At 37.4% G+C, this 15264-nt stretch overlaps 1 protein-coding gene and 1 pseudogene across 2 annotated transcripts in view; one reads left to right on the top strand and one right to left on the bottom strand.

Moving 5' to 3' along the window:
- LOC131144522 (SH3 domain-containing protein 3) overlaps positions 1 to 2483 on the top strand; it is a 71603-nt gene extending 69120 nt beyond the window's left edge. Inside the window, exons 7-10 of one of the 2 annotated variants that reach the window (XM_058093220.1) lie at positions 100 to 162; positions 254 to 343; positions 755 to 829; positions 2014 to 2483. In XM_058093220.1, the coding sequence (XP_057949203.1) occupies positions 100 to 162; positions 254 to 343; positions 755 to 829; positions 2014 to 2133 (348 nt within the window). In that variant the 3' untranslated portion in view covers positions 2134 to 2483. The remainder of the gene's footprint in view (positions 1 to 99; positions 163 to 253; positions 344 to 754; positions 830 to 2013) is intronic. The other variant, XM_058093221.1, reaches the window with a different exon arrangement.
- Positions 2484 to 2764: 281 nt separating this feature from the next.
- LOC131143897 (ABC transporter B family member 9-like) lies at positions 2765 to 8655 on the bottom strand (annotated as a pseudogene).
- Between the last annotated feature and the right edge of the window lie 6609 nt (positions 8656 to 15264).

Raw genomic sequence — 15264 nt, 5'->3', positions numbered from 1 at the left:
GAGGAAAACAAAAAAAAAAAATGCTAATGATCTTGAGAATATGTCTTCTATTTTGGGGCACATAATCATTTATAACTTTTAAAGCTTTTGCTGTTGAAGGTTGAAGGAGAAAGGACTTATCATCAGAGAGTGGCTACTATTCTTGGTGAGGTTGAAGCTGAGGTGAATAGAAACCTTTCATATTTTTGACAAGGATCACTTTTCTATATTAAATTATTTTACATTCATGTGTTGACATGTAACTCGGTTTTAGATGGTTTCTGAAAAGCAACGGAAAGAGTCTGCTCCTCCTGCAATTCTGCCTGAGAACTGCTCAGAAAAAACAATGTACTTCTTGGCTGAAGTATGGTCTCCATTCCTAAAACCCACATTTTTAAAACACGTGTCTGCATGTAACTTAAGGGAATAGTAGCTTCTATGTAAATTCTACTAGTTTCTTAGTCATATTTGATTCATATAGCAGTGAGTATTTTTTGTTAGGGCAGTGAGTATTTTGCCATGCATAAATTCAAAAGAAGCTAACAGGATCTGTTTTTGTAGATAAAATTTAGACATCTTTGACCATTGAAAGTGGACTATTCTGCCTGATGCGTGTTATAATTATCAATTTCACATCTTTTTCCCTTTAATCTGTGCTGAAACATTAACTTTATGGCTATTTCAATTTATTTTTCCTTTTAAGTGGTTCTGCATGACACCGTAAATTATATAATGGTACAGTTTTAACACTGAAGTTTCTTGTTCATTGTTGCAGGTAATGCATGCTTTTAGTGCTGAATCTGAGAAGGAGTTGAGCTTGGCTGTGGGTGATTATGTTGTTGTTCGGAAGGTTTCTCCCATCTGCATTAATCCTAGTTTTCAAATGTTTTTGAGCTGCAGTTTTGTATGTAAAGTATATTCCCGAACAAGGTTTTAAGTTTTAACAGTCTCTCACTTGGAAGTGTTAAGGTGTAGTGTAAAATGATGTTATGCTAAAAAAAAACTTTAATTTGTCAAAATGAAAGAAATGACTTCTCTAGTTATTCAAAGGTTTAGAATTCAATTTTTGCACTGTAACAGTTAACAGACTGTTTAATGTCCCATGGAAGCTGAATGCAGATTTTCTCAGGCACAAATTTTGTCTCTCCCAGAAAGTTTATTTTACTGGGAACTTGGCTTAAGATTAATGTGAAATTTGATTCTTTTTTCAGAAAATCATTTACATTGTATCTTGACAGATGCAATATATACTCACAAATGTTCACGCTGCTGTTCTTTTATGTTTCCAATCTTTGTTTGATTATTATTATTTTTTTAAATTCATTTCTGAAAAGGCATATCTTTAATTTTTTCAATCATCTTTTAAAGTCTGTCCATAATCATTTGCCTACTTATCAGGACACATTTCCTGTTTCCATTTTCATGTTTTTTTTTTCCTCAGTATAATTATCTGTCTGGTGTGCAAATTTTTTCTTGAAAAACTAAAGCAGTTGTTTCCTATTTATTCATATGACATTCAGAAATACAGTGTGACTACCAGGTTGTTTCTAATTGCCACCTTGTTGCCATCACTGTAGTCATAAATAAGAATGTTCACATCATATTTCTATAGAGCTATAGGATCCATGCTCTGTTTAGATGCTATGGCATCTGGAGGCAAAGAAAAAAGAAGATCTATGGGATTTCCATTTTGGATTTATAGTAGACATGAACAAGATGTGAAGAAAAAATTTACTTTATTTTTCATTTTGCATCCTAGAGGATTTTAATGCCTTATGAGGTAGTACGATTTTTCAATTTCTTTCTAGTAAGAAAGTGGTAAACAGGCAGGTGCTCTATGATTGATCTTATCATTGTGCATTCTTGTTATAAAAGCTGCAAAACGTAAGTGGTGAAATTATTCTGTATTCTTGCCCAGTTTTCCTTAGCCTGATACAGCTTTGATATGAAAATATAGCACCATTCATTGGGATATTGAAGACATCGAGTAAAGATGTTTTTTGAGTATTCTTTATACTTTTTGTGTTTCCTCAGGTGAGTTCATCAGGTTGGTCAGAGGGAGAATGCAAAGGCAAAGCAGGCTGGTTTCCATCAGCCTATGTGGAAAAACGCCAGAGAATACCCACAAGTAATGTGGCAACTGAAGTTTACTGAGGTATATCTGGGTGCACTGTTGTTAGTTTACTTTGTGTCTTCATGTTCAGCGAACTACATGCTTTGCGTCTGGTTGGCTGCTCTTTATTCATTTGCTCGAGTGGCTTTGTTGGTCGCAAGGAGCATAATGAGTATTTCAAATAGGCGTTGTATGCTCTTTTTTGTTTATTTTGAGGGCCAATAACTTATGATTTCCATTCTGCCCTTGTTTTCCTTTGTGCTACTTGGCTGGGACTATTGTCCTTTATGGTTTTGTAATGCCTCCTGGCTCCTTTGCTGTTGGCATAATAAACTCACATTCATTCAAATGGGAAAAAGAAAAGGAAGAAACAACTCAAGATTTCCGTTTAGGGCTTTGATCTTTGTCGTGATTTTATGCTATTATATTATGTATGCATTATGGACTAGGAGTGAGTGAGCACGGTTTTTTATGGAATGTCATGAACATGTGGTAATGAGTAGTCCCATTGTGTTGAGTTGTTTTATGTTAAATTCAAAATGTATTCTCAGACTCTTCTATTCTCATACTCGTATATTTATATTTTACATGTGTTATGGCAGTAATTAAGTTGACTTTTCCACAATGTATCCACATGATTTCGCAACTCTATCTAAATGAAAAATAGGCCATCTACACTCTCTGTCTTATTTGAAAGCTAAAAGCTATACATTGTGGGTCCCTTTGTGTGCTGAACTCATGTGAAGCAACTAGAGAAGCATAAGCCCCATCAGGTATCTTCAACAGAACTTCATGTCTTCCTGTCTCTGCAATCAAACTTGACAACTGCAATTGTGTTAGCTTCTTTAATCGTGGAAAGATGGTGGGTTATGACAACAGTTGTTCTGTTCACTATCACTCTGTTTAATGCATCTTGCACCACATGTTCTGACTCAGCATCGAATGCACTTGTTGCCTCATCAAGTAGTAGGATCTTTGGGTCCTGAATTATTGCCCTTGCGATGGCTAGCCGTAATTCTGCCCACCAGAGAGTTGCACCCCTCGTTCTCCAGCAGAGGTATCATAGCCCTGAGGCAATCCTGATATGAAGTTGTGCGCATTTGCTGCCTTTGCAGCTGCAATGATCTCGTCTTCTGTTGCTTCTCCTTGCTTGCCATAGGCTATATTGGCACGGATTGTATCATTGAAGAGAATGGGTTCTTGGCTGACCAAACCCATCTGTTGCCTCAGCCACCTTAGTTTGAACACTTGGATGTCAACTCCATCCAGCAAAACACAACCAGAATTAGGGTTGTAGAACCTCTCTATTAGGCTAATTATTGTTGACTTTCCATTCCCACTCTCTCCAACAAGAGCAATGTTCTACAAAATGTTTTTGAGGAAAGAAAATGTGCGAAAGAGAGAAATAAGGGTGGGGGATGTTAGACTACGAAGTGCAGCAAAGGTCAATGGATGGTAAGATCATTAAGCCTTTTTCGATGAACACAAGTTTCCTACTAAATAGGCAGTAGGAAGCTCTTTCAGTGATACAGGAATTGGTGGTGGATCTACTGCATAAAAATGAGCTTCTTTGAATACTTTTTCTGTGGGGATGCTCAAACATAAATCTCTAAAAATTTGAACATCAGGTCGTGTTGGATATTTGAAGCTGACATTTTGCAACTCAATATCTCCCTTTATAGTCGCTAGTGTTATGCCCTCGTTGCTGCTTGAATCAATCTTTGGCTTACTATCAAGAAGTTCAACTATAGAAGTGGTTGAGTCCTTAGCTTTTTTTGCTGCTTGAATCAATCTTTGGCTTACTATCAAGAAGTTCAACTATAGAAGCGGTCGAGTCCTTAGCTTTTTCATAGTCTGGAAACATCGCACTGGTTTTGGAAATCCGAATTGCAGATATTGTCAAAGCCAAGAAAACCTGCAGACAACCTATTAGAACTGAAACAAGGGCAATCATGAATTGGGTTTAGGGCAGAAGAAGAAACAGACTGCTCAATTTACCTTGAATACTTATCCAAATGATGCTTTCCCATTTTCCACTAGAATAGCTCCAATGTAAAAGCAAATTGCATTTGTGCAGTAGAGTGCAAAGAAAGAGAAGCTGAATCCGGCAGTGCTTACTAGTCCTTTCCAGATGCCATGTTTCATGGGGGCTTTGCATTTCCTTTGATATAAATCTATCATCTTATTTTCAGCACAGAATGATGCAATAGTTCTAATAGTGCTGACAGCATCATTTTCAATTTGACTTGCTTCTTCATACATTGCCTACAAACAATTCAAATATTCTTAGTTTACAAATAAACTGCCACTTCATATAGTGCAAGATCTGGTTGTTGGACCAACCTTGGCATCTGCACTGAACCCTTTCATAAATTTCACCTGGAAGTATCCTTGCAAACCCACCAAGGGCAACACACCAAGAATTATAAATTCTAATTTCCAGTTTGCTGTGAATGCTATGACAAGACCTGCAACAAGGGTTGCTATGTCCTGGACATTTAGTGCCAAAGCATCACCCACGAGATCCCAGACGGTTGAAGTATCGGTTGATAACCTTGCACCAACTACACCACTGAAATAAGCAACAAATTTTACAGTTAAAAGAGTCATGGTTTTTACCAAGGTTTGACATATGTTGTTGCTTCACGACCAAACAGCTTAAGATTTTGAGTGAAGTGATGATCAATGTTGTATAAGAGCAATATTTGTGAGGCCCTCATTTTTAGTCGTATCACCTGCACTTATTTTATGGTTAAACATTGCCAAGGTTGTTAGAATTGGGATTCTAAGTGGGATCATTGGAGGGGTCTGCAGGATCGAATCGTAGAATTGGAATCGGATTGAGAATCGTAAGATTATACTTTCATAATAAAATAAATAATAAAAAATTATATATGTGGAACTTTATGAAAAAAATTTAAAAACTTGGTTAGTAACTTAGTAAGTATAAGAAGTTAAAAATACAATAAAAAGTTAAAACAATAAAAAGAAGAAAAAGAAGAAGAGCAAGAAAAGGAGAAGAAGGAGAAAAACAGTGCTCATTATTGAGTCTTTTCATGAAGCAAAAAATTTGTTTCAAAGCATACCTCTGCAGCTCTGCTGGGCCAGCTGGCTTGGCTCTTTTCTTGGTTGCTGCTGATCAAACAAGAACTCTGTGTTGAAGAGGACTGATGTGTTCTTGTCGAACACCAAAGATGGAAGAGGACTGAGGACTGAGTTTTTGTGAGCCCCAGGAACTCTGGTTGTTGAACACCAAAGAACTGTTGATCAAACAGTAAGATTGCTAGCTGCTGCTGATCAAACACCAGTCAGCAGATGGAGGGCTCTCTGGTTGTCGAACAGGAGAGAAATTCAGGTGCTGGTTGCTGAATTTCAATGAGGAGTGGAGGACTCTGGTGCCGAACTCCAGGGAAGTCAGGTGCAGATTCTGCTGAATCTGTTCACTGATGGGAAGCTGGAGCCTTTTTGCCCCAGCTTTAGAAGACTTTGGACCAAACATAAACCTCCTGGGGCCTTTGGGCGAATAAAAACATGTATTGGGCCACATTATTGAAACCCAAAAAGAAAAAAAAATCCCAATCCAGGTAACAGAGTTGGACCTGTACGATTCTACTTACGATTCTACAATTCTGATCCTATGACTACTGATTTTTTACAATTCTACCACGATTGTACTTGATTCCGATTTTTCTTGCAATTTGGATCGTTTGGGTGAATTGGGATTGTAGAATCGTATGATCCTACGATCCAGATCACGATTTTAATAATCATGAACATTGCTTTATTCCCTGTAATGGGTGTTATTCAGTTTTTAGTTTATCTCTGTGGTGTTGAGGCTTGATACACAGCTGGCCCACAAACCTAACAGCTTAAGCTTTTTTAGGTGAAGTGGTGATCTAACAGGGTTTGAGCACGTGAAAATTACATTTGGCTACAGACCTTGAATTTTCTGGTTTATCAAACCAGCTGGTTTCTTGGTGAACAACTTTTTCAAATGACATGAAGCGAATTCGTTGCATCATTCTGTCATTGGCAACTCCAAAACAGTAATGCTGCAGTGGAACTGCTGCTATAGTGACAATGCCCAAAACCACATAAATTAGTGCCGAAAACTTGGAATTTTTTCGTAACTCCTGGGGAGGTTCATAGAAAATTTTAATGGTTGTTGAAATTAGAAGTCCAAAAATGGGGAAGACTACGCCACAAATGGTTGCAGCAATAGATCCAAGCAGCAAAATTGGTTCCTCAGGCTTATTTAGGTAAGCCAGTCGTCCAGTGGAGACCTTTTGAGGATTCTTATTGTCCAGTTGAGTACTTTCTATGTTCTCATCCCCCACTATTTCAGCCTCATGGATACCAATAAGATCTGGACCACCAAAGCTAAGTGTGAAGTAGTGCGGGCCACCAGATGACCCTCTGCTTATGGATCTCATAGACAGTCCCTGGCTCCCAAACCTGCTTATAGTTTTTTCTGTATCGAAACTTGCACTTATTTCATCTGTGTCGATTGTTTGACCATCTTCAGTTTGACTTGTTCCTTGTAGTTGATAAGCTGTGAATAAGCCCCTTTTGGATCTCTGATCAATTCAGCATGAGTTCCTAAAGTTCAATTAAAAAGAAGTTTGGTGAAACTGCATGATTCCAAAATTTTCAGTAAAATACCATCTAAACAACAGTTGTCCAATTGGACATAAGTTTTAGCACTGCATCTTCGACAACATGTTCTGACTTGCATCTAGTGCACTTGTTGCTTCATCAAGCAGGATTTTTGGGTTCTTCAAGATGGCTCTTGCAATTGCAATTCTTTGCTTTTGTCCTCCAGATAGCTGAGTTCCATGCTCACCTACCAATGTGTCAAACCCCTGCTACCCACCCCAACAGACAAAAAGAAAATAGATAAGTGCAAATGCATTGTAAATATTAGAGGAAACCTAAACCTTGTTGTGGAAGTACCTTGGGTAGCTTGTCAATAAATGTTGCAGCATTAGCAAGCTTAGTTGCTAATATGGCCTCCTTATCAGTTGCATCTTCCTTCCCATATAAGATGTTCTTCTTTATGGTGGTTGCAAACAGAATAGGTTCCTGACTAACTAGTCCAATCTTCTCCCTTATCCACCTGAGTTGAAACTTCTTCAAATTGATACCATCTATAAGTACTTCACAGGAATCTGGATCATACAATCTCTCCAATAGATTGATGACTGTTGACTTAAGGCTGCTGTTGTACCACTTGGGACATGCAGTCTTAACCCAAAAAATATCTGCCTTTCTGGTCGTGCTGGATATTTAAAGTGTACATCTTTTGAGTTCAATCTCATTTTTGATATCATCTAATACCAATCCACTGGTTTCATAGGCATCAATTTGTGGTATTCTTTTGATTGTCTCAAACATCTTGTATCCTGCAGCTTGTCCTGCTGCAAATGCATTTAAACTTCGTGACACTTGGCTTAATGACCTAGCACAAAAGAACATAAATGTGAGGGAGGACTTGATGGGTTGCAGCTACACATCCATACGTTGGACAGTATTGTTGTGCATGTATAATCAGCTAAATAATCAACAGAGTAACCTATTTAAAACAAAAAAAAGTATAATCATGCTTTTCAAATCAATTTCACACTTACGTTCAACTAGTCATGATTGACATGATGATATTGGTAACTTGCCCACCATTTACATCCTTTCTCAATGATCAGTTTGGACCCATACCATACAGCAAGCCCGTAACTGGTGAAACTAATGGATAAAACTACCGCAAATCCGACACCTGTGGCTGCTCCCTGCCAAACTGTAGAGGCATAGGCAATTCCCAACTTACTATTATATTTTTCTATTGCTCGCTTCTCTCCTGTGAAGGATGCAACCTTGATATTCATCCATAGAGGATTCAAAAAGTTAGCATTTCAAAAGTAGTTTCTACATGTATGTTTGAAGCAATAGTGAAAATAAACATGGTGTACTGTTCTAATGGCTCCAATTGTTTGCTGTACAACATTTCCAGCTTCTGTGTAGGCAGCTTGTCCACTGCTCGACATTTTTGACATAATCTTTGCCATGAATCCACCGGCAATGATAAGAGCTCGAATACATGAAAGCAAAACTAGGGGGAGAAACCATCCTCTTGCAAAAGCAACCACAAAACCTCCCAAAAAAGTTGATAGGGGCTGGATGAACATCCCAACCTGTCAAAGTAGTTTATTAGGTATGTCTATTTCTTTCTTTTGGACTTAAATATGTGTTCTAGCTGACTGTGCAGGAGATGGGATCAGAAAGAAACCTTTTAGGAGGGCTGTACCTCAAGAAGTTTTGTGAAGTTATTATGTTTGGCAGACAAGTTATGACTTGGCCATGGCAATGGTGTATTGCACTGCAATTCAAAGAATAAAACGTGCCTTTTCACCCATGGCTTCTTGAATGTGAACTGCTTCCTCAGCCATCCTCTCGATGACTACTCCAGTTGTTGTTTTAGTGTCGAAGAATGCAATGTCCTGTCTTAATATTGTTCTGAAGTACAAATCTCGAATTCTTGTTGGTCGTCTCTCTCCTGTCACCATCCAGCATGAGACCTCTGCATGACGCATAGCTACTGTTTTAGTATCAATACCTTCAAGGCTGAAGTCCCAAGTCATGCCAACCTTGAACTAAACATGGCTTCTAGTGATGAAACTCTTTTGCATTTAGGGGGAGACAGCTTCCTCTTGCAAAAGCAACCAAAAAACCTCCCAAAAAAGTTGATAGGGGCTGGATGAACTTCCCAACCTGTCAAAGTAGTTTATTAGGTATGTCTATTTCTTTCTTTTGGACTTAAATGTGTGTTCTAGCTGACTGAGCAGGAGATGGGATCAGAAAGAAACCTTTTAGAAGGGCTGTACCACAAGAAGTTTTGTGAAGTTATTATTTTTGGCAGACAAGTTATGACTTTGCCATGGCAATGGTGTATTGCATTGCAATTCGAAGAATAAAATGTTGGGAAGCTCTTTTGCATTTAGGACTTCTTATTGATTTAGACTCTTGATTTTCTCTACTTAGTGGTACTTAAGGCTTGGTTTGTTGTTGTTACTTCTATATGGCATTATAGATAGATGCCCCAAGGAATAAGTTGTCTAGAATCCTATTTCTTGGAATAATTAACATGATTCATATCTCATGGACTATTTTTGTTTGGTCCACGTTCTAGCACTTAGATTGGAATCTTCAACTCGTCCTCGAGGGAATAGGTAGGACTTGGGTCTTTCATATTGGGCATCAAATTTTAAACGTGTGAAAAGGTGAGAAGGAATATAAGATAAAGAGGTGAGCTCTTCCTTTGTGTAGCATTTTGTGAACAGGTGAGAAGGATATAAGATAAAGGTGAACTGTCCCTCTTTGTAGTTCCAGCCTAATTGATTCTCTCTCTCCCCTCTCTCTCCTCTCTAAGAAAAAAAAAACCCACAACTCCTGTACAAATAATATATCGTAAATAATAGTTCCATCATGGTAACTATAACCTATTAAGCCTGTGAGCCTAAAAGTTCCAAGTATCAATAATATTTCACATTAATTTATAAAGATATTTATCTTAATATCATAATATTATGCAACTGTATTATGATATTAGAGTCTCATTATGTTGTATTATATTTTGATCAATTTTGTTATCTTATTTTAATAAATAACATAACATTATTATAACATAATATGACATTATAATATATTTACAATGCTATAGCAATTTATTATGAATATCATACTAATGAATGATAATTATATATTATAATGTAAAATAGAGCATTATGTCATTTGATAAATATAATATACTCGTAACAGTGCTGTATGTTGTAATATTATTTACTGTCATAATAATAGTAATAATAATAATAATGCTTTCTATTTTCAACATTATATTAATTTCTTATTATATTATTGTGAGAGTCTGATGATACTATATTATGAGATAGAACACATTATTTTATCATTAATCCACAATACAGTGTAATATCTAAAAAAATATATTACGATCGAATATATTATGTTATATGGACAGTTTTTCTATTACGAGCAAATTATTGTGCACATTTTTTAATTTGTGAAGATAGCCATAGGAAAATGTGGGTATATTACGATCGAATATATTATTTGTACTTTTTTTGTGAAAAATATTAGGTGATTTATGAAATGGAATGACGCAAGAGTATAACAAAAGTTGTATAAAGAGTTAATAATTTATAAGAGAATCACTGTGTTTGTTTGATCTATCGAACGGTATAAGAATAGTTTAAGGAATACTCGATCCTTTTCTATTTCATTTTTTGAATTAGTAAAATTTTATGCATGGCCATTTCTTTTATAACAGTAACATGTTTGTCTTTATACAGTTTCCTTTCCATTCTTGCTCTATTTCAATTAGTGAACCAAACACAGCCCTAGTATTTTATTTTATTTGGCTATTCTTATATTTGAAATAAAACATTATTTGAATATTTTCAAAATAACTTTATTATTGTGGCATAATTTATATATATATATTTATTACTATTAAGTGAATATGTTTTGAAATAAACTATTTTTATTTGACTAATAGGACAGCCATTCCTTAAACTAGCCAACCAATGGAACAGTAATACAGTGGAGGGTATGCATGTGCAGCCAAACAAAATCAGAATACCCATTGAAAGGAAATTCTTATTAATTTTGTCTACCAAACAGACCCAATAAAGTATGCTTTTGAACTAAGTGATGCCGGAACCAACAGCCAGGTATGCGAACCCTAGGCATATCTGTAGTAATAACAAACACATCCTCTATGAAGTCAACATCATAGTAATTCCTGCATAAATATGAATATCACTTAGTAAAAGTAAATGGGTTCTACACGATTAAGCAATTTGTCACATAAAAATTGTTTAGAAATGTAATAATTTATTATGAAGTCACATTAAAATTTGTGTCATTCTATTTAAAATGATTGAAAAGGAAGGTGTACTCCCAAGAGGGGGGGTGAATTGGGATTTTAAAAATTTCTTTATAACCTCTTTCATTAAATCTTTCTCAATTCTTTTTAATTTCAACAATCACACATGTATAGTTGATGTGAATTTCAATCACTCGTTCAGCTGAGAATTAATTCATTTTTAAGTCTTTATGAATGAGAATACTAAATTGAATACTTTGCAAGTTTTCCAAGACTTATTCCAGCACTTTAAATCAACACCAAGTAAACCAATTCAATCAACCAAGATAAGCTTCACAATATGAAACAATGTATCAATTTCAGCAATGCTTCCAAGATTCATCTTTTGAATATTACAACCCACTCAACAAGATAAGTTGGATTTCGATATGAAAAGAAATAAAGAATTCAACCAAGCTTCCAAATCTCAGAATTTAAATAAACCGCTTTTAATATTAATGAGTCTTGGGTGTTAATCAATCAACATATTCCTTTACAGTTTCCGCCATATGTATTGATCAACTAATGTACTCCCTTTTGGTTTACTCAATTCCCAAAAGCAAATTAATTTTCACCAATTTGATATCCAATCCATGCAGTTGATATATGTGCAGAAAATTAAATAGAGTAGGGAAGAGAGTGACATAGAGAGTTTACGAGGTTCGGCTATCCCCGCTTAAGTCCACGCCTTAGGCAACATACCTAAGAATTCCACTATACCACTCCTTTATGGGCGGAGCAAACCTTTACAATACTCCTTCAATAGGATAGAGCCCTCCTCTCCAAGCGATACCCCACGCTCGGTACAACGATTCAACAATCCTGAACCGTCAACAAAACAACAAGAGAATTTGGTTGTTAAAATATCAATCCCGAATATCTTTGTAAATAAAATACAAATTAGGAAAGTAGGTAATTATGGGGGATTTGATATTATTCAGTAGGAAATTATTTCCTTGTTTAGAATAGGTAATCGTATTATATATTGGATTGTACATATGAACAAAATAATGAAGAAAATATTTTTCGATCGTTTCTTCTTTCATGGTATCAGAGCTAGGGTTTCTTAAACCTAGCTAAATGATGGCTAACAGCTGAGGCTCTACCTCCTCTGCAAACATCACCGATGACTCAAAGGTTACGTCCGGTGGGGGTACGAATGGACTGGATAACACAGTCTTTCCACTCTCATTGGAAAAACTAAACGGAAAAAATTTCCATGAATGGGCTCAGTCCATGAAACTGGTGATTGAGGGAAAAGGGAAGCTTGGTTATCTTACCGGTGAGCGGAGGAAACCAGACCCTTCCGACGTTGTAGCCTTGCAAAGATGGAGGTCCGAAAACTCCATGGTCACGGCTTGGCTGGTCAACTCAATGCAACCATCAATCGCAAAAATTTACTTGTTCTTGTCGACAGTGAAGGAAGTCTGGGAAGTCGTATGTGAGACGTACTCCGATGTCGAAAGCTACTCATAAATCTTCGACATCAAGACCCGATTGTGGCAGATGAGGCAAGGGGAGAGAGGTGTTACTGAGTATTTCATGGAGATGACTCATCTCTGGTAGGAGCCCGATTTGAGCATTTACGAGGAGTGGGAGTGCACCGGCGACAACATGCGATACCGAAGGAGGCTCGAAAATGAGAGGGTCTTCGAGGTTCTTGTCGGCTTGAATCGAGAGCTCGACGACGTGAGGGGACGGATCCTTGGCCGGCAACCTCTCCCTTCAACCCGAGAAGTCTTTGCAGAAGTCAGGAGGGAAGAGAACAGGAGGCGAGTGATGCTGCGGCCTCAAAATGAATCCGCTGGGCTGGACCCTCCTGTACCTGTATTCGCCCAAAAATTAGATGGGCTACACGCTGGGCCGGATGCCTTAGCTTTTGTATTAAAAAGCCCAGGGGGACCTAGTCAATGACCGCAAAGAGGAAAAATATGGTGCGAACATTGCCGAAAAACAGGTCATTCAAAAAATACCTGCTGGGAGATTCATGGAAAACCGGCAGATTGGAAACCGAGACAATACCAAAAAAATCGTGGGTACCAGGCCAGCACTGACAGATCAACTGAAAGATCACAAGGAGATAACAACAATACCCCGTCCAGTAGTGCATTCTGTCCTGAACAGTTGGATCAGTTATATAAGATGATCTCATCAATGCAAACATTGGGTCAGTCTTCCTTTGGTTCCTTGGCTCGCCGAGGTAATCATCTGTCAACTTTAAAAACCGCATCTTGTTACAAATGTCCATGGATAATTGATTCGGGTGCATCCGATCATATGACTGGGTCTTATCAATATTTTTCATCCTACTCACCATATGCCGGGAATTTGAGGGTAAAAATTGCAGATGGCTCTCTCTTACCAGTTTTTGGAAAAGGAAGTATTCGCATATCTGATTCCTTAAGTTTACAATTGGTCTTACATGTCCCCAAGTTATCATGCAATTTGTTATCTATCAGTCAGTTAACAAAAGACTCGAATTGTTCCGCTAAATTTGTTTCCTCTCATTGTGTTTTTCAGGACCTATCATCAGGGAAGACGGTTGGCATTGTTAAAGCGTATGAGGGACTCTACTACTTTGAGGAGGCAAGTTTGATTGAATTATGTAATACTGCAATTTGTGATTCTGTATCTACTTCTAGAAATAGTGAACTTTTGTTATGGGATTCACGGATGGGTCATCCCAATTTTCAATATTTAAAACGTTTGTTTCCTTCTCTTTGTTCAAATAAAATGGCTTCTGAGTTTCAATGTGACGTATGTGAGCTTGCTAAACATCGTCGTACTTCTTTTCCGTCATCCATATACAAACCATCTTGCCCATTTGCTATGTTTCACCGTGATGTATGGGGTCCCTCACGTTCCCTAAATCGCACCAATATAAAATGGTTTGTGACCTTTATCGATGACCATACTCGTCTTTGTTGGGTTTACTTACTGAAGGACAAAACTGAAGTCTGCTCCATTTTCATCAATTTTCATGCCATGATTTATACACAGTTCCAGACTCATATTCAGATCCTACGTACTGATATTGGTACGAAATATTTTAATACCATCCTGGGAACTTATCTTCAAGATAATGGGATTGTTCATCAAAGTTCTTGTGTGGATACCCCTCAACAAAATAGGGTTGGTGAACGAAAAAATAGACATATACTTGAAGTAGCTTGGACATTAATGTTTACTACCCACATGAAACATTATTTTTGGGGCGATGCCATCTTAACAGCCACACATCTCATTAATCGAATGCCAAGTCGAGCACTCTCATTTGTCACCCCTCTTCAGAAATTTCAGGAGCACATTCCTACCTCTTGACTCCCTTCCAGTCTCCCATTGAAAATTTTTGGTTGTACTGCTTTTGTTCATGTCCATGCACACCATCGCGATAAATTAGATCCTCGTGCCATTAAATGTGTCTTCCTTGGTTATTCACCTACCCAAAAAGGCTACAAATGCTATGATCCGGTCTCAAAACGACTGTTCGTTAGTCTTGATATCACTTTCTTTGAAACCACTCCTTATTTCCCAAAGCCCTCTCTTCAGGGGGAGAAATGGAGTGAAGATCGCTTCTTTGATCCTTTTACTACTGAATCTGCGGTTACTCCAGTTACTCCATTCCCTGACCCATCTATTGAGTCTTCCATTGCATTACTTCCCGACTTGCTAAACACAACTGAACACTTAACCTCAAGGGGAGATGCAGGAGAGCAAAACAACACATACATACTCGTTTACTCAAGAAAGCCGAAAACAAAGGAGAGGGAGAATCTCATACTTGAGGCACCAAGAGCGTTGGAACCGGTGATGGCTCCGAATAATCATGAGCCCTTGCCTTGTCCTGATCTGGTAATTGAGTCTTCCTATGATAATTCTGTACCTGATGATATCAATTTACCTATTGCAATCAGAAAACAAACTAGGTCATGTACTCAATACACTTGGTCGAAATACATGTCTTATAAAAGCTTGTCTATAGGATATCGTGCGTTTGTCTCTAATCTTGACAGGATGAAAATGCCAGAAAACATTCAGGAAGCTCTAGAAATACCAGAATGGAGAGAGGCAGTCATGGAAGAAATGCGAGCCCTAGAAAAAAATGAAACTTGGAAGTTGACAGATCTACCGAAAGGGAAGAAGCCAGTGGGTTATAAATGGGTCTTCACAGTGAAATGTAAATCTAATGGAACAATTGAAAGATATAAAGCCAGACTTGTTGCAAAAGGCTTTACACAGA

Source organism: Malania oleifera, chromosome 12 (genome assembly GCF_029873635.1).
Source record: "Malania oleifera isolate guangnan ecotype guangnan chromosome 12, ASM2987363v1, whole genome shotgun sequence".
NCBI lineage: Eukaryota > Viridiplantae > Streptophyta > Magnoliopsida > Santalales > Ximeniaceae > Malania > Malania oleifera.
The sequence above is the reverse complement of the archived record's forward strand: the minus strand, read 5'-3'. Positions and strand labels throughout refer to the sequence as shown.